Below are 20,000 nucleotides of genomic sequence, written 5' to 3'. Positions count from 1 at the left end.
ATTTTATTTTGATGATGATGATGATGACGATGATGATGATGATGATGATGATGATGATGATGATGATGATGATGATGATGATGATGATGATGATGATAACAATGATAATTTGCCCTTAGCATAACGGAAATATGCTTCAAAGTCCTGACTAGAGGAACAAAGATTTCCTTTTTAATAAGCCTTTCCTTTTCATCAAGATTTATTGAGTTAAAGTAGCGAATGCAATTAATTCTGAAGCTTGGGCCAAAAATCGTACTTATTTCTACGATTTTTTCGGAGTATCAGGTAGGTCTGTTTTCTTTGTGTACCAATGTTATTTTCTGCCAGATAGAGACAGAGGGAGTAACATTGAATTGTGACCCTTCGTCTCAAAACGGTATTGAGTCGGGTTGGTTAATGTGTTGAAAATTGAATTTATAGTGAGGAGAATGGATACCATATTTTAGGGTGCAAATGCCAGCAATTTTTATTTGTGACCAGTTTCACAGTAAATCCGGCTTTTAAGCATCTCATTCATTCCGAGATAATACCGTTTTGAGACGAAGGGTCACAATTATGCGGCTATGTGGTCTAGTGGTATGATACTCGCTTTCGAATCGGGCGGTCCTGGGTTCGAGCCTAGCCCGGCGCATAGATGAGTCCTTGGAAAAAGAGCCTTTTTTGTTACTAACATTCCCTCACCGTACTCAAGTGTAAAATGAGTACCTGGCCGTTAACAGCGTTGTCACTGTCCCAAAAAATGTAATACCGCCTAAGACGGGCGTCATGTCTCGTTTTACATGTTACGTGTTGCTGTTGGTCAGGGACCCCTTGTAAAGCGCTTTGAGCACGTTTAGTGGATATTGCCCTATTTAAAAGTTCAAGTTTTTTGTTGTTTTATAACTTGTTGATCACATCCAAGTCACCATCACAGGACTTTTTGAGTTTAACTTTCCTCTACTTAGGGGAAAACTGTTTTGAGTATTTATATAGTGCAATATCCACTAAACGTGCTCAATGCCTTTTACAAAGGGGCCCAAGATAACAGCAGCACTTAACATGTAGGATGAGACATAATGCCTGTGGGGGAATATTACAGTATTTCTGACAGAGACAACTAACTATGTTAACGGCCATGTAGGTACTCATTTTACACCTGAATGCGATGAGAGAATCTGAGTAAAGAGCCTTTTCCAAGGACTCAACCATGCGTCGTCGCTTGGAGCGGGACTCGAACCCAGGACATTCCGATACACGTTATAGCCACACAATAATAAGACACAAATAAGACGGAAGATTGCATGCACTATGTCGTGGTCTAGTAGTATGACACTCGCCTTCGAACCGGTGGGTCCTTGGTTCAAGTCCATCTCTGAGCAGCAGCGCCGAGTTGAGTCTTTGGAAAAGGCTCTTCACTCATATTATTATCTCACCCTACTCAGGTGTATTCATTTTTTGTTCATCGTCCTCCATTACTATGCACAGTGCCGATACTTTTTTTCTTTTTTTGGTGACATGCGGCTATGTGGTCTTGTGGTATGACACTCGCTTTCGGATTGGAAGGTCCTGGGTTCTAGCCTCGCGCTCGGCGCATAGCTGAGTCTTTGGAAAAGGCTCTTTACTCACTTTCTCTCACCGTACTCAGGTGTAAAATGAGTACCTGGCCGTTAACAGCGTTGTCTTTGTCCGAAAAATTGTAATATCGCCTAACAGGCGGCATGTCCCGTCCTACATGTTAAATGTTGCTGTTGACCAGGGACCCCTTGTAAAGCGCTTTGAGCACATTTAGTGGATATCGCGCTATAGATAGTATGCGCTTGACTAAGAAGCTCATAACATTGCCATCCGGAAGTATAACGGACCAACACACAAAACGGTGTGTATCCATTTACGTTTATAGTCAGGTTAATACAGTTTAGAGAGCATTACTCATAAACGCGGATGGCAAAAAACAATAACAATGACCTGAGTGACGTTATCTAAGAACTATCTATATATAAAGCTCAATTTATTATTATTATTTATTATATAATAGTATGTAAAACGTGTCGTTTCCAGTAATACGTCGCCATGACAACGATATGGGACCCAATCATTTTTCTCTTGACATGCGCAGTGCGACAATATTCAACCTTGACATGAAAACTTAACCTTTTACCAAGAGAAGCTGGAGTCGAAGGCAACAATGCTATTGTTGTGTTGTTGTTGTGTTGTTGTTGTTGTTGTTGTTGTTGTTGTTGCTGTTGTTGTTGTTGTTGTTGTTGTTGTTGTTGTTGTTGTTGTTGCTGTTGTTGTTGTTGTTGCTGTTGTCTTTGTTATTTCGATGAATCCCGTCAAGGACAACCCAATAATCTTAATTCATTTTAATCCATCTTGTAGAAATTTATCTTGTTCTGTTTTTGTTTTTTTTTGTTTTTTGTGTTTTTTTTTTTTTTTGTCCTGTCTATATTTTTTTTTTCTTTTTGTTTGTTTGTTTGTTTGTTTGATGGATGGAGTAATTGTTTGTGTGTGTGTGCCAGTATGCTTGTTCGTTTGATCGTTTGTGTGTTTATGTGTTTGAAAGTTGTTTTTTTATTGACTGTTTGTTTGTTTGTTCGTTTGATTGATTGATTGTATATTTGTATATATATATATATATATATATATATATATATATATATATATATATATATATATATATATGTGTGTGTGTGTGTGTGTGTGTGTGTTTGTTTGTTTGTTTGTTTTGTTTTGTTTTCTTCTTCTTTTTATTTTCAAGAATTGATTGGTTGTTTGTATGTGTTTGTTTATTGTTTGTTTAATGGTTTGTTTGTGTGTACGTGTTTATGTGTTTTAATTATTTTTAATTGATTGTTTGTTTGTTTGTTTGTTTGTTTGTTTATTAATTGATTATTTGAACGATTCTTTAATGGTTTGTTCTTTTTCTTATTTTTGATTTTGTTTGAAGAATTGATTTGATTGTTTGTTTGTGTGTTGGTGTGCTTGTCTGTTAGATCGTTTGTTTGTGTGGTGGTGTGCTTGTCTGTTAGATCGTTTGTTTGTGTGGTGGTGTGCTTGTCTGTTAGATCGTTTGTTTGTGTGTTGGTGTGCTTGTCTGTTAGATCGTTTGTTTGTGTGTTGGTGTGCTTGTCTGTTAGATTGTTTGTTTGTGTGTTGGTGTGCTTGTCTGTTAGATCGTTTGTTTGTGTGGTGGTGTGCTTGTCTGTTAGATCGTTTGTTTGTGTGTTGGTGTGCTTGTCTGTTAGATTGTTTGTTTGTGTGTTGGTGTGCTTGTCTGTTAGATTGTTTGTTTGTGTGTTGGTGTGCTTGTCTGTTAGATCGTTTGTTTGTGTGGTGGTGTGCTTGTCTGTTAGATCGTTTGTTTGTGTGGTGGTGTGCTTGTCTGTTAGATTGTTTGTTTGTGTGTTGGTGTGCTTGTCTGTTAGATCGTTTGTTTGTGTGGTGGTGTGCTTGTCTGTTAGATTGTTTGTTTGTGTGTTGGTGTGCTTGTCTGTTAGATTGTTTGTTTGTGTGGTGGTGTGCTTGTCTGTTAGATTGTTTGTTTGTGTGTTGGTGTGCTTGTCTGTTAGATCGTTTGTTTGTGTGTTGGTGTGCTTGTCTGTTAGATCGTTTGTTTGTGTGGTGGTGTGCTTGTCTGTTAGATTGTTTGTTTGTGTGTTGGTGTGTTTGTCTGTTAGATCGTTTGTTTGTGTGTTGGTGTGCTTGTCTGTTAGATCGTTTGTTTGTGTGTTGGTGTGCTTGTCTGTTAGATCGTTTGTTTGTGTGTTGGTGTGCTTGTCTGTTAGATCGTTTGTTTGTGTGTTGGTGTGCTTGTCTGTTAGATCGTTTGTTTGTGTGTTGGTGTGCTTGTCTGTTAGATCGTTTGTTTGTGTGGTGGTGTGCTTGTCTGTTAGATTGTTTGTTTGTGTATTGGTGTGCTTGTCTGTTAGATTGTTTGTTTGTGTGGTGGTGTGCTTGTCTGTTAGATCGTTTGTTTGTGTGGTGGTGTGCTTGTCTGTTAGATCGTTTGTTTGTGTGTTGGTGTGCTTGTCTGTTAGATCGTTTGTTTGTGTGTTGGTGTGCTTGTCTGTTAGATCGTTTGTTTGTGTGTTGGTGTGCTTGTCTGTTAGATCGTTTGTTTGTGTGTTGGTGTGCTTGTCTGTTAGATCGTTTGTTTGTGTGGTGGTGTGCTTGTCTGTTAGATCGTTTGTTTGTGTGGTGGTGTACCCCGTGTGGTGTCCGGGGTCCCTCAACTGAGAGGGTCAAGAATAGCCCAACGCCAAGCCAGCGTGTCGTAAAAGGCGACTAATGGTGTGTGATTCCCCCATCTTTGAGTCACCTGGTCCTCCAGGTTGGGGGTTGGCAAAGGGTTAACACCCCTTTCCGTTAAACTCAAACCGTTACAGAAACACAGACAGACAAACTAAATCCTTTTTTTAGCTTGGGCGACCGAAGAGTTTCTGGAATTACAGAATTTATGAAGGACAACAGACAAAGCCGAAAGGACTCTGCTGACCCGATGACGTCTTCACCAAACAAGCAGCTTCGAATTGCGTCGTGGAACGTTCGCACCATGTATGAAGCAGGAAAAAGCTCTCAAGTTGTGACTGAGATGAGAAGATACAGGCTGCATATACTTGGAGTAAGCGAAACCCACTGGATACAATCTGGACAGAAACACCTCAAGTCTGGGGAGAAGATTTTATATTCAGGTAGAGGGGACGGGATTCATACACAGGGAGTAGGAATAATTCTAAGCAAGTTTGCCCAGAAGTCACTGAGAGGATGGGAACAATGCGGAGAAAGGATCATCGTGGCGTCTTTTACAACACGGATTAAGAAGATCAGCATGAACATTGTACAGATCTATGCCCCAACAAATGATGCAACAGATGAGGACAAAGATACATTTTATGGTCTGCTACAACAAGTCATTGACAAGTTGCCAAGGAAAGACATCAACATATTGATGGGAGATGCTAATGCAAAAGTGGGACAGGATAACGTAGGCTATGAAGGTATCATGGGACGTCATGGCATGGGAGAAATGAATGATAATGGAGAGAGATTTGCAAATTTCTGTGCATTCAACAGCTTGGTGATTGGAGGATCAGTGTTCCCCCATAAGAGGATCCACAAAGCAACTTGGGTCTCACCAGATGGTGTGACAGAGAATCAGATTGATCATTTTTGTATCTCTCGTAGATTCAGACGTTCATTGGAAGATGTGACAGTACGGAGAGGGGCAGATGTTGGATCAGACCACCACCTGCTATTGGCAAAGCTTAAGCTCCGACTCAGAAAACACGGGGCCAGATCACATACAAGAAGAAAATTCGAGGTGAATGCACTTGATGGGGAAAAGAATGAGGAATTCAAACTACAATTGAGTAATAGATTCCAACCTCTTACTGAGCTCGAGGAGGACATAGATGTAGAGTCACATTGGGCAAAGATCAAGGAAGTCTACATAACAACTTGCCACGAGGTATTGGGGGTAAAGAAATCGGAACATAAAGAATGGATAAGTCCAACCACCTTGGACCTTATTGAAAAGAGGAGAACAAGGAAGGAACAAGTGAATGCAAGCCGAACAAGGGCTTCAAGACTGGATGCACAAGAGCAGTATCGAGCCATAGCTAAGGAAGTCAAAAGATCTGTGAAGAAAGACAAGGAAGCATTCATGAACAGACTTGCAGAGAAAGCAGAAGCAGCAGCGACTGGAGGACACATGAGGATCCTTTATCAAACTACCAAGACACTTGCTGGAAAATATGGGAAACCAGAGGTACCAGTCAAAGACAAAGATGGGAAAACTATTTTTGGAAAAGAGGCTCAATCTGAACGATGGAGGGAACATTTCAACTGCCTTCTGAACAGACCACCACCAGACAACCAGCCAGAAATTTTGCCTGCAAGGAATGAGCTACCAATTAGCTGTGATCCACCATCGATAGCAGAGATTGTAGGTGCCATTAACAAGATGAAAAGGGGGAAAGCTGCTGGACCAGACCAGATTCCACCGGAGGCTCTAAAAGTTGATGCGAAAAGAAATGCTGAGGCCCTGCACCCACTATTTGAGAGAATCTGGAATGACGGGATATTCCCAAAGGATTGGAAGGAAGGACATCTTATCAAGCTTCCAAAGAAAGGGGACCTCAGTAATTGTAATAATTATCGAGGCATCACTCTTCTTTCTATCCCAGGAAAGGTTTTCAACCGTATTATTTTAGAGAGAATTAAGAATGCAACAGATGCTAAACTGCGGGACGAACAGGCAGGTTTTCGGAAAAAACCGTTCAACCACCGACCAGATTGCCTCTCTGCGAGTCATAGTAGAACAGTCTATAGAATGGAACTCTCCTCTTATTGTCAACTTTCTGGATTACGAGAAGGCTTTCGACAGTATTGACAGAGCAACATTGTGGAAAATTCTGGCACATTATGGACTCCCTGAAAAGATAGTAAACCTCATTAAGGAAATGTATGAAGGATCAAGTTGCAGGGTTGTACATGAAGATCAGCTTACTGACAGCTTTGAAATTAAGACTGGTGTCAAGCAGGGATGCTTGCTCTCACCATTCCTGTTCATCCTTGCCATTGATTGGCTAATGAAGGAAACCTCCAAAGGGAGAAGAAATGGGATACAGTGGACCCCCTGGACACAGTTGGATGATCTGGATTTTGCAGATGATCTGGCTCTTCTGTCCCACACCCAGGACCAGATGCAAGCAAAAACCACAATTATAAACAGCCTCTCGGAATCAATTGGTCTAAGAATTCACCCTGCAAAGTCAAAGGTCTTGAGGATAGGTACGCGTCAAAGGGAGCAGATCAAAGTAAAAGATCAGGAACTCGAAGATATAGACACTTTATGCTATCTCGGAAGTATAATTGACAAGGATGGAGGCACGGAAGCAGAGGTGAAAGCACGAATAGGAAAGGCACAGGCTGCATTCACATCTTTGAACAGAGTTTGGAGAACTAAAGATATCTCCCTTCAACTAAAGCTAAGACTTTACAACTCAAACGTGAAGTCTGTCCTACTGTATGGATGTGAAACTTGGAACGCATCACAGGCATGTATAAGGAGGGTACAGATTTTCGTAAACAGGTGCATGCGTAAGCTACTCAGAATAAAATGGATCGATGGAATAAAAAATGAAGAAGTATGGAAAAGAACACAGCAGAAACCAGTGGGAGAGGATATAGGAAGAAGACGATGGAGGTGGATTGGACACACGCTTAGAAAGAATGACTCAACTATAACAAAGAAAGTATTGGACTGGAACCCTCAGGGCAGAAGATCAAGGGGAAGGCCACGAGGAACATGGAGAAGAATTAAAGAAGCTGATATACAGAGAAGTGGTAAGACCTGGAATGAGATAAAAAAGTTGGCTCAGGATAGAGAAGGATGGAAACTGTTTGTCTGTGGCCTATACCCTGACCCAGGGTGAAAAAGGCAATGATGATGATGATGATGTGCTTGTCTGTTAGATCGTTTGTTTGTGTGGTGGTGTGCTTGTCTGTTAGATCGTTTGTTTGTGTGTTGGTGTGCTTGTCTGTTAGATCGTTTGTTTGTGTGTTGGTGTGCTTGTCTGTTAGATCGTTTGTTTGTGTGTTGGTGTGCTTGTCTGTTAGATCGTTTTTTTGTGTGGTGGTGTGCTTGTCTGTTAGATTGTTTGTTTGTGTGTTGGTGTGTTTGTCTGTTAGATTGTTTGTTTGTGTGTTGGTGTGCTTGTCTGTTAGATTGTTTGTTTGTGTGTTGGTGTGCTTGTCTGTTAGATTGTTTGTTTGTGTGGTGGTGTGTTTGTCTGTTAGATTGTTTGTTTGTGTGTTGGTGTGCTTGTCTGTTAGATCGTTTGTTTGTGTGGTGGTGTGCTTGTCTGTGATTGTTTGTTTGTGTGTTGGTGTGTTTGTCTGTTAGATTGTTTGTTTGTGTGTTGGTGTGCTTGTCTGTTAGATTGTTTGTTTGTGTGTTGGTGTGCTTGTCTGTTAGATCGTTTGTTTGTGTGGTGGTGTGCTTGTCTGTTAGATTGTTTGTTTGTGTGGTGGTGTTCTTGTCTGTTAGATCGTTTGTTTGTGTATTGGTGTGCTTGTCTGTTAGATCGTTTGTTTGTGTGTTGGTGTGCTTGTCTGTTAGATCGTTTGTTTGTGTGGTGGTGTGCTTGTCTGTTAGATTGTTTGTTTGTGTGTTGGTGTGCTTGTCTGTTAGATCGTTTGTTTGTGTGGTGGTGTGCTTGTCTGTTAGATCGTTTGTTTGTGTGTTGGTGTGCTTGTCTGTTAGATTGTTTGTTTGTGTGTTGCTGTGCTTGTCTGTTAGATCGTTTGTTTGTGTGTTGGTGTGCTTGTCTGTTAGATTGTTTGTTTGTGTGGTGGTGTGCTTGTCTGTTAGATTGTTTGTTTGTGTGTTGGTGTGCTTGTCTGTTAGATTGTTTGTTTGTGTGTTGGTGTGCTTGTCTGTTAGATTGTTTGTTTGTGTGGTGGTGTGCTTGTCTGTTAGATTGTTTGTTTGTGTGGTGGTGTGCTTGTCTGTTAGATTGTTTGTTTGTGTGGTGGTGTGCTTGTCTGTTAGATCGTTTGTTTGTGTGGTGGTGTGCTTGTCTGTTAGATCGTTTGTTTGTGTGTTGGTGTGCTTGTCTGTTAGATCGTTTGTTTGTGTGTTGGTGTGCTTGTCTGTTAGATCGTTTGTTTGTGTGGTGGTGTGCTTGTCTGTTAGATCGTTTGTTTGTGTCTTGGTGTGCTTGTCTGTTAGATCGTTTGTTTGTGTGTTGGTGTGCTTGTCTGTTAGATTGTTTGTTTGTGTGTTGGTGTGCTTGTCTGTTAGATTGTTTGTTTGTGTGTTGGTGTGCTTGTCTGTTAGATTGTTTGTTTGTGTGTTGGTGTGCTTTTCTGTTAGATCGTTTGTTTGTGTGGTGGTGTGCTTGTCTGTTAGATCGTTTGTTTGTGTGTTGGTGTGCTTGTCTGTTAGATTGTTTGTTTGTGTGTTGGTGTGCTTGTCTGTTAGATCGTTTGTTTGTGTGGTGGTGTGCTTGTCTGTTAGATCGTTTGTTTGTGTGGTGGTGTGCTTGTCTGTTAGATCGTTTGTTTGTGTGTTGGTGTGCTTGTCTGTTAGATCGTTTGTTTGTGTGTTGGTGTGCTTGTCTGTTAGATCGTTTGTTTGTGTGGTTATGTGTTTGGTTTGTTTTTTGTTTTTTTTTTTTTGTTTGTTTATTTGTCTTTTTATTTATGTGATTCTTTCTTTGATCGTTTGTTTGTTTGTGTGTGGGTGGGTGGGTGTTGTTTCCGTTTTTGTTTGGTCGTATAGATAGTATGCGCTTCGCTAAGGAACTCACAACATTGCCATCCGGAAATATAACGGACCAACACATAAAACTTTGTGTAACCATGATCGTTTATAGTCAGATTAATACAGTTAAGTGAGAATTACTCATAAACATGGATGGCAAAAAAACAATAACAAAGACCTTTGCGATATCAACTTCATTCTATCTATAGACCCCTCTCCCGGACCATCATAGACTCAAAGCTCAATACTAACCAAAAAAAAAAAAGAAATTCGTCACAAATCCAGACAAAAAACAACGTAATTGTGAGTTGTAATCAATAGAGAGAACGAAGTTGACGTGATTCAGGTCTTTGTTATTGTTTATTGCCTTCCATGTGTGTGAGTAATTCTCACTAAACTGTATTCACCAGACTATAAACGTTTAAGGTTACACATAGTTTTGTATGTTGGTCCGTTATATTTCCGGATGACAATGTTGTGAGTTTCTTAGACAAGCGCACAGCATCTATCGCTCAACCAATGGAATGACATTATATTTCCTATAACAATTTTAATACCTATATAGCAAAAAATGTCGATTTTATTGGATCAACACCAGCAAATATAGACATCATACAAAATACCCTCATGAAATATAACCTCCAAGTCAATGCCAATAAAACCGAATTTACAACAATATCGAGGAACAAAGAGGAATGGAAAAGAACAAAGAAAGTCGGCTCACTAATTGGAGACACCGAGGATGTACAAAGAAGAAAACACCTATCAAACGCCGCACTCAGTAAACTCACCAATGTATGGATTAGAGGTGACAAAATAAAGAGAAAAACCAAACTGAAACTGTACCGTGCTCTTGTAAAACCGGTACTTCTGTATAACTGCGGCACTTGGGCGTTGACAAAATCCGAAGAAGAACATCTGGATGCCTTCCATCGCACACAGCTAAGAAGGGTACTGGACATCAAATACCCAAAAAAGATCTCAAATGAATCACTCTATAAGATCACAAAAGAAAGACCAATCTCCCTTGACATTTTACAACAACGATGGCAACTTTTCGGTCACATACTACGCAGGGACAAAAACATACCAGCTAACCAAGCCATGTCGGGATACTTCCAAAAACACGGAAACCTTTTCAGAGGAAGACCGATCACAACACTCCCTGTGATCCTAAACAAAAACCTCACAACACTTGGACAAAGCATTAGTCTCATAACGGCAGGGGACCTTGAAAATCTGAGAACCCTAGCAGAGGACCGGCAATATTGGAGACACCTCACACAGGAAATACTGGAAACAGCCAAGGCGACCCGATCTTTCGGTCGAGACGCGAAAGGCATCTAAGTCAAGTAAGTCATAGCAAAAAAGACTATCTATAGTTATTAAAATTGTCCCAACTATCGGGAGATTCTGTGGTGCAATGGTAACACGTCTGACCGGTAATCAGAAAATCTGAGGTTCATTCCCCAGTCGAGGTAGACTGATTTTTTGGGATGGTTTTTTTTTCTTGTAATTTTCTTTCTTGCTTTGTCTGATACCTTTCATACACACTTGTTCAGTTCTATATTTGGGCAGTTTGCCAATACAGAAGACGATTCAAACCATGATAACTAATGGACGAAACCAACATAATGATATTCGATCTGGTAAATTTAAAACAATCAAATAGATTATTTATTTATGTAGATGGTGGTGGTGGTGGTGGTGGTGATGATGATGATGATGATGATGATGATGATGATGATGATGATGATGATGATGATGATGATGATGATGATGATGATGATGATGATGATAACGGAGATGATGATCATTTTTTCTTTTTTTGTTTTGTTTTTTTAGGGTTTTTGTTTTGTTTTTGTTTTTACATTACACTATGAGCATTGTATACATATGATTTATTTATCCGCGAACGGTTTTCAAAACTTTTTCAGTAGTCTATCAGACCTTCTATTATGTGCACGTCGCTCTCTACGAATTCGATACAATCTATTTTAAAACTAAGAATATTTCTTCATCTTGTTTTCAAACCTTACCCCCCCCCCCCCTCTTCCCCACACCTCTCCTACCTCCCCCCCCCCCCCCCCCATCTTCCTCACCTTGTCCTATTATATGTGACCCTTCGCCTCATACCGGTATTAAGTCGGGATGGCTAAGATATTGATAATTGAATTTATAGCCAGAAATATCAGACTTGTGTTGAGTTTGTACGTTTTTTTGAGGAGAATGGATACCATATTTTAGGTTGCTAATGCCAACAATTTATATTTTTGACCAGTTTAACATTTAATCCGGCTTTTAAGCATCTGGTTCGTTCCGACATAATACCGTTATGAGACGATGAGTCACATTTTATTTAATCGAGACCAAGAGACAATTCCATAATTTTTACTTTTTAAAACCATTTTACCAATAATTTCTGTTGCTTCAGACCCAAACAAGATCTCAAAATAATATCTGCACGTACGTGCGCGGGGTTAGATTCAAATTATCAATGACCAGCGTAGGAATACATCATGGCGTCGGAATATATCATGGCGTAGGAATATATCATGGCGTAGGTAGGACTCTGCTTTGAATCTTTTCGAAGAGTTTTGGATCATTTGAATCCATGGATCTATGAAGTAAATTGATATTATCTAATAAATAATATTTTCTGGCCAAAAATTAGATTTTCTGGCGTTTTGTCAGATTTTATTTTTTTGGCTTCAGAATTGACAAGCTCAAACGTTTTGTGTTCCACCATGCCTCAGACTTGATTGATTCATTCATTCATTCATTTTCTTTTGTTTCGCTAATTTCAGATTTCATTCCGTTATTGTTTTTACAAAGTGTTCTTTGATGCCAACCCCCCCCCCCCCCCCCCAACCCACCCACCTTGTCCTTTGTTGATTCGGGTTGATTAATCATTTTCCTTCTTTCTTTCTTTCTTTTTCTTTTTCTTTTCATTTTTTTTTGTGTGTATAGAGACCCTTTTAAATTGGATATTGCGTTTGTTTTGTGTCTCCGCCTTGCGAAATCTCTTTGTTTCAAATTTGACTACACATGTTTGTGTGTTTGTTTGATGTGCTGTCAATTCCGTGATATGAAAACCCTTGTTTACGTCAAAAGCAAACCTTGAAATTGACTGTTCCGTGATGTTTTTTTTACTGCTATGGATATTGTTGATTTGTGTTGTTTTGTTTCTTTGTAAGAAAGGCTATCTATTTATCTATCTCTGTTTCTTTCTAACAATCAATTAATCCATCTATCTGTCTATTTATCGATCTGTTTGTCTATCTATTTATGTTTCTTTCGACCTATCAATATATTTGTTTATTTATCTCTCTGTCTATCTATCCATCTATTTTTTTATCTATCTAAATGATTGTTTATCTGTCTATCTATATACCTATAATCTATATGTCAATCAATAGTATTTCTTTATCAAGATTGTCTATCTGTTTGTCTATCTATCTATCTATCTATCTAATCTACTGCTTGTCTGTCTATTGTATACCTATTCATCGAAATACATTCTTATTTTCATATCAACCAGTCTATTTCATGACTAACACATCCGCCCACACTCAATAACGATCTACCAATCCATCTATTCGCCTTTCATATTTTCATCTCTCCCACACACATGACTATTTCATGACTAACACCCTACCACCCACACTCTATAACAATCTACCAATCCAATATTCGCCTTTCCATATTTCTATCTCCTCCCACACACATGATATTTCATGACTAACACATCTACCCACCCACACTCTATAACAATCTACCAATCCATCTATTCGCCTTTCCATATTTCTATCTCCTCCCACACACATGATATTTCATGACTAACACATCTACCCACCCACCCTCATAACAGTCTACCAATCCATCTATTCGTCTTTCCATATTTCTATCTCCTCCCACACACATGATAATTCATGACTAACACATCTACCCACCCACACTCTATAACAATCTACCAATCCATCTATTCGCCTTTCCACATTTCTATCTCCTCCCACACACATGATATTTCATGACTAACACACCTACCCACCCACACTCTATAACAATCTACCAATCCATCTATTCGCCTTTCCATATTTCTATCTCCTCCCACACACATGATATTTCATGACTAACACACCTACCCACCCACACTCTATAACAATCTACCAATCCATATATTCGCCTTTCCATATTTCTATCTCCTCCCACACACATGATATTTCATGACTAACACATCTACCCACCCACACTCTATAACAATCTACCAATCCATCTATTCACCTTTCCACATTTCTATCTCCTCCCACACACATGATATTTCATGACTAACACATCTACCCACCCACCCTCATAACAGTCTACCAATCCATCTATTCGTCTTTCCATATTTCTATCTCCTCCCACACACATGATATTTCATGACTAACACATCCAGCCACCGACACTCTATAACAATCTACCAATCCATATATTCGCCTTTCCATATTTCTATCTCCTCCCACACACATGATATTTCATGACTAACACATCTACCCACCCACACTCTATAACAATCTACCAATCCATCTATTCGCCTTTCCACATTTCTATCTCCTCCCACACACATGATATTTCATGACTAACACACCTACCCACCCACACTCTATAACAGTCTACCAATCCATCTATTGCCTGTCCATATTTCTATCTCCTCCACACACATGATATTTCATGACTAACACACCCACCTACACTCTATAACAATCTACCAATCCATCTATTCGCCTTTCCATATTTCTATCTCTTCGAATACACATGATATTTTATGACTAACACATCTACCCACCCACACTCTATAACAATCTACCAATCCATCTATTCGCCTTTCCATATTTCTATCTCCTCCCACACACATGATAATTCATGACTAACACATCTACCCACCCACACTCTATAACAATCTACCAATCCATCTATTCGCCTTTCTACATTTCTATCTCCTCCCACACACATGATATTTCATGACTAACACATCCACCCACCGACACTCTATAACAATCTATCAATCCATCTATTCGCCTTTCCATATTTCTATCTCCTCCCACACACATGATATTTCATGACTAACACACCTACCCACCCACACTCTATAACAATCTACCAATCCATCTATTCGCCTTTCCATATTTCTATCTCCTCCCACACACATGATATTTCATACTAACACATCTACCCACCCACACTCTATAACAAACTATTAATCCATCTATTCGCCGTTCCATATTTCTATCTCCTCCCACACACATGATATTTCATGACTAACACATCCACCCACCGACACTCTGTAACAATCTACCAATCCATCTATTCGCCTTTCCATATTTCTATCTCCTCCCACACACATGATATTTCATGACTAACACATCTACCCACCCACACTCTATAACAATCTACCAATCCATCTATTCGCCTTTCCACATTTCTATCTCCTCCCACACACATGATATTTCATGACTAACACACCTACCCACCCACACTCTATAACATCTACCAATCCATCTATTCGCCTGTCCATATTTCTATCTCCTCCCACACACATGATATTTCATGACTAACACACCCACCTACACTCTATAACAATCTACCAATCCATCTATTCGCCTTTCCATATTTCTATCTCTTCGAATACACATGATATTTTATGACTAACACATCTACCCACCCACACTCTATAACAATCTACCAATCCATCTATTCGCCTTTCCATGTTTCTATCTCCTCCCACACACATGATATTTCATGACTAACACATCTACCCACCCACACTCTCTACAATCTACCAATCCATCTATTCGCCTTTCCATATTTCTATCTCTTCCAACACACATGATATTTCATGACTAACACACCTACCCACACTCTATAACAATCTAGCAATCCATCTATTCGCCTTTCCATATTTCTATCTCCTCCCACACACATGATATTTCATGACTAACACATCCACCCACCCACACTCTATAACAATCTACCAATCCATCTATTTGCCTTTCCATATTTCTATCTCCTCCCACACACATGATATTTCATGACTAACACACCTACCACCCACACTCTATAACAATCTACCAATCCATCTATTCGCCTTTCCATATTTCTATCTCCTCCACAACACATGATATTTCATGACTAACACATCCACCACCCACACTCTATAACAGTCTACCAATCCATCTATTCGCCTTTCACATTTGTATCTCCTCCCACACACATGATATTTCATGACTAACACACACCCACCCACACTCTATAACAATCTACCAATCCATCTATTCGCCTTTCCATATTTCTATCTCTCTCCATCACACATGATATTTCATGACTAACACATCTACCCACCCACCCTCATAACAGTCTACCAATCCATCTATTCGTCTTTCCATATTTCTATCTCTTCCAACACACATGATATTTTATGACTAACACACCTACCCACACTCTATAACAATCTAGCAATCCATCTATTCGCCTTTCCATATTTCTATCTCCTCCCACACACATGATATTTCATGACTAACACATCTACCCACCCACACTATATAACAATCTACCAATCCATCTATTCGCCTTTCCATATTTCTATCTCCTCCCACACACATGATATTTCATGACTACACACACTCACCCCACACTCTATAACAATCTAGCAATCCATCTATTCGCCTTTCCATATTCTATCTCCTCCCACACACATGATATTTCATGACTAACACAGCCACCCACCCACACTCTATAACAATCTACCAATCCATCTATTCACCTTTCCATATTTCTATCTCCACCCACACACATGATATTTCATGACTAACACATCCACCCACCCACACTCTATAACAATCTACCAATCCATCTATTCGCCTTTCCATATTTCTATCTCCACCCACACACATGATATTTCATGACTAACACACCTACCCACCCACACTCTATAACAATCTACCAATCCATCTATTCGCCTTTCCACATTTCTATCTCCTCCCACACACATGATATTTCATGACTAACACATCCACCCTCCCACACTCTATAACAATCTATCAATCTATCTATTCGCCTTTCCATATTTCTATCTCCTCGAAGACACATGATAATATTGATCAACTGATCTCGGACTCTAAATTTAAATTACAACCTCCAGACAGATTTGTCTTAAGCTATCTACCGTCTCTTTGCATCTTTGCGTGGAACTCGAATGATAACGGATTCAATCTATTTATTTTAATTGCGTATGTTTGTATGTATGTGTGTGTGTGTGTGTCTGTTTGTGTGTGTGTGTGTGTAAGATATTGCCGATCATATTAAAGGAAAAACCAATTTATCAATTGCGGTGTAATAATCTATATAGACCGGTGCCTATCTATCTATTTATTTATTTATTTATTTATCCATCCATTCATTCATTCATCTATCTATCTATCTAGCTAGCTAGTTACTCATCTTTCTATCCATCTATATATCTGTCTGACTGTCTGTCTCTCTGTATCTGTCTATCCGTCTATATATCTGTCTATCTATCTCTCTGTCTATCTATCTATTTATCTATTTGCCTATCTGTGTATCTATATGTCCATCTATTTATTTATTTGTCTATCTGTCTATCTATCTATTTATCTTTTTGCATCTCTATCTCTCTCTCTCTCTCTCTCTCTCTATATATATATATATATATTATATATATATATATATATATATTTGTCTGTCTGTCTATCTATCCATCTATCTATCAATCAATCTATTTATCTATCTACCTTTTAGATGTGTTTATTTATCTGTCTGACAAGCTGTCTATCTATCCTTATATTTAATAGTTTTATAATACAAAGTTAATACGTAGAGTGCTCGACACGTTGACAGCGACAAAGACAACGCTTTTAACGCCCAGGTACCGATTTATACATGGTCACGCTGAGACCATGTGGTCAAGAGCCTTTCCCAAGGTCTCAACCTGGCACTTCCCAGGGCGAGACACAAACCAGGGTGCTACTATTCGAAGGCAATGACGTATCAGGCATTTTCCTTTCGATGGCTACTGAATCCAGGCCAGTCCAGGAAACCGTAATCCTGATGTTTTATATCTCTGTACAGTTTACCAAGATGTTTCTACAACAAAGAGGAACTACAAAATTTCTCTGTCGTCAATCTGGAATTTTGACATATGTTTGTGTCTTTATTGTTTTTTGTTTGTTTTTTGTTGTTGTTGGCTGAAGAAGGGTTTTGAGCACGAAACGTTCCGTGTTTGGTATTTTGTTCTTGTCTTGAAGCTGTTATATTCATTTTTATTTTATTAAAGTGAGCTAGGGTGAGGTAACTTGTTCAAGGCCACATATATAACGAGGTGGGGAAGTCGAACTCGGTACCTTTATGATACGAAGCAAAGACCGTAACCGCTGGGCCATCCTGCCCCAGTCCACAGCTTCTAGCAGCTTGGTATCACATAACATATGTGACCCCTCGTCTCAAAACGGTATTATGTCGGGATGGACCAGATGCTAAAAAGTCAAATTATAGTTAAACTGGTCAAAAATACGAAACGTTGGTTTAGCACAGTAAAATATGATATTCCTTCTCCTCTATAAAGCATAATAAACTCAACATAAGCATGATATTTTTGGCTACATATTCCTTTTTCAGCATCTTAATCATCCCGACTTAATAACGTTTTGAGATGACCGGTCACATATTTTACCATGACATAATTATATTATTTTCTTTCCGTTTCAAATCTACTCCCCCAGCTCGTCTGGACGCCGTGAAGACGTACATGGCATTGCGGAGAGTTCCTCTCAAGCTCCAAGACAGGGTCATCAAATGGTTCGACTACCTCTGGATCTGTAACAAGTCGTCAGACGAGGACAAGTCGCTGAATCTACTTCCGGACAGATTGAAGGTGTGTAACTAACTGAGCTTTAAACAATTAATTGAGCTTTTATATGGCGCAATGTTTATTAAACGTGCTCAAATCGCTTTACAAAACAAAACAACATCACAACTACAAACCCCTCCTCCTCAATGAAGTGTTTTAAGGAAGTTTTTTTTTTTGTCTTTTTTTGTTTGCTGTTGCATTTTTTTTTAATGTTTTTTGTTGTTTTTTTTTTTGTTTTGTTTACAAAGGGTCCCTGACAAACAACGACACGAAACATAAAGAACAAGACATTCATAACGCCTGTTAGGCGATAAAACACATTTTTTCGACAGAGACAGCGCTGTTAAAAGCCAGGTATTCATTTTACACCTGTGTACGGTGATAGAATGTGAGTAAAGAGTCTCTTCCAAGGACTCAACTGTGCGCCGAGCGATATCTATAGATATAACGAAGATGACGTCACTCTGGCCTTTGTTATTGTTTTTTTTTTTTTTTTGCCATGCGCGTTTATGAGTAATTCTCACTACACTGTATTAACCAGACTATAAATTTTTAAGTTTACACCTAGTTGTGTGTGTTGGTTCGTTATACTTCCGGATGGCAATGTTGTGGGCTTCTAGGCCCATACCTTCTATAAGCTGATGAAGACTATGGCCTGACACTGGCAAAAAATATATATAATAACGTAGCAGTGAGTTGTATCGTAGCGCAGCCATCGTTAACTTATAGCCTGACACTAGAACCGTAGCCATCGTTAACTTATAGCCTGACACTAGAACCGTAGCCATCGTTAACTTATAGCCTGACACTAGAACCGTAGCCATCGTTAACTTATAGCCTGACATAAGAACCTTAGCCATCATTAACTTATAGCCTGACATAAGAACCGTAGCCATCGTTAACTTATAGCCTGACACTAGAATCGTAGCCATCGTTAACTTATAGCCTGACACTAGAACCGTAGTCATCGTTAACTTATAGCCTGACACTAGAATCGTAGCCATCGTTAACTTATAGCCTGACACTAGAACCGTAGTCATCGTTAACTTATAGCCTGACACTAGAATCGTAGCCATCGTTAACTTATAGCCTGACACTAGAACCGTAGCCATCATTAACTTATAGCCTGACATAAGAACCGTAGCCATCGTTAACTTATAGCCTGACACTAGACCCGTAGCCATCGTTAACTTATAGCCTGACACTAGAACTGTAGTCATCGTTAACTTATAGCCTGACACTAGAATCGTAGCCATCGTTAACTTATAACCTGACACTAGAACCGTAGCCATCGTTAACTTATAGCCTGACACTAGAACCCTCTAGGACTCATAATTTGGCGTCATTTTTTAGGATTGTGCATCGTCTAGTGAGTTGTCGTTAGTAGAGCTCATGGAATCAAGTGATTCCATTGGTTGAAATGTTGAATACAACTCACGATTTGTTTTCTTTTGCGGCCAAAGACTTGTCTACTTACTGATGTCATATTTTGGTCAATATCAGGCTTTCAGTTTACGATGGCTCCGGTTGTATTCAATAGTACCGTCCACGGGAGCTACTTAGGCCACCCGGGGTAACTTAGGCCACATACTGAAAACAAAATTGCTTATTTTAAAAAATAAATTATATGTAGCTTTTATCTTTTAAATAATTAGAACCCAATAGATCTAATAGGCACTTATGAATTTAACTTTTTTTCAAAGCAACCTCTTTTATTCTACTAAGTGGCCTAAGTAACCCATGATGGCCTAAGTAACCCCGGATGGCCTAAGCAACCCCGGATGGCCTAAGTAACACCGGTTGACTGTACTACCAATTGGGGTCCTTTATTGTTTCCTTAAGCACAAC

At 39.3% G+C, this 20,000-nt stretch overlaps 1 protein-coding gene across 1 annotated transcript in view; it reads left to right on the top strand.

The window, feature by feature from the left end:
- LOC144980774 (uncharacterized) overlaps positions 1–20,000 on the top strand; it is a 214,945-nt gene that overhangs the window by 163,110 nt on the left and 31,835 nt on the right. The window contains exon 6 of the mRNA XM_078928561.1: positions 18,025–18,176. Within this exon, the coding sequence (XP_078784687.1) occupies positions 18,025–18,176 (152 nt within the window). The remainder of the gene's footprint in view (positions 1–18,024; positions 18,177–20,000) is intronic.

Source organism: Berghia stephanieae, chromosome 10, assembly GCF_034508935.2.
Source record: "Berghia stephanieae isolate SIO BIC M18660-M18661 chromosome 10, UCSD_Bste_1.3, whole genome shotgun sequence".
In the NCBI taxonomy this organism is placed as follows: Eukaryota; Metazoa; Mollusca; class Gastropoda; order Nudibranchia; family Aeolidiidae; genus Berghia; species Berghia stephanieae.
Note: the sequence above shows the minus strand (reverse complement) of the source record. Positions and strands in the feature narration are given on the sequence as shown.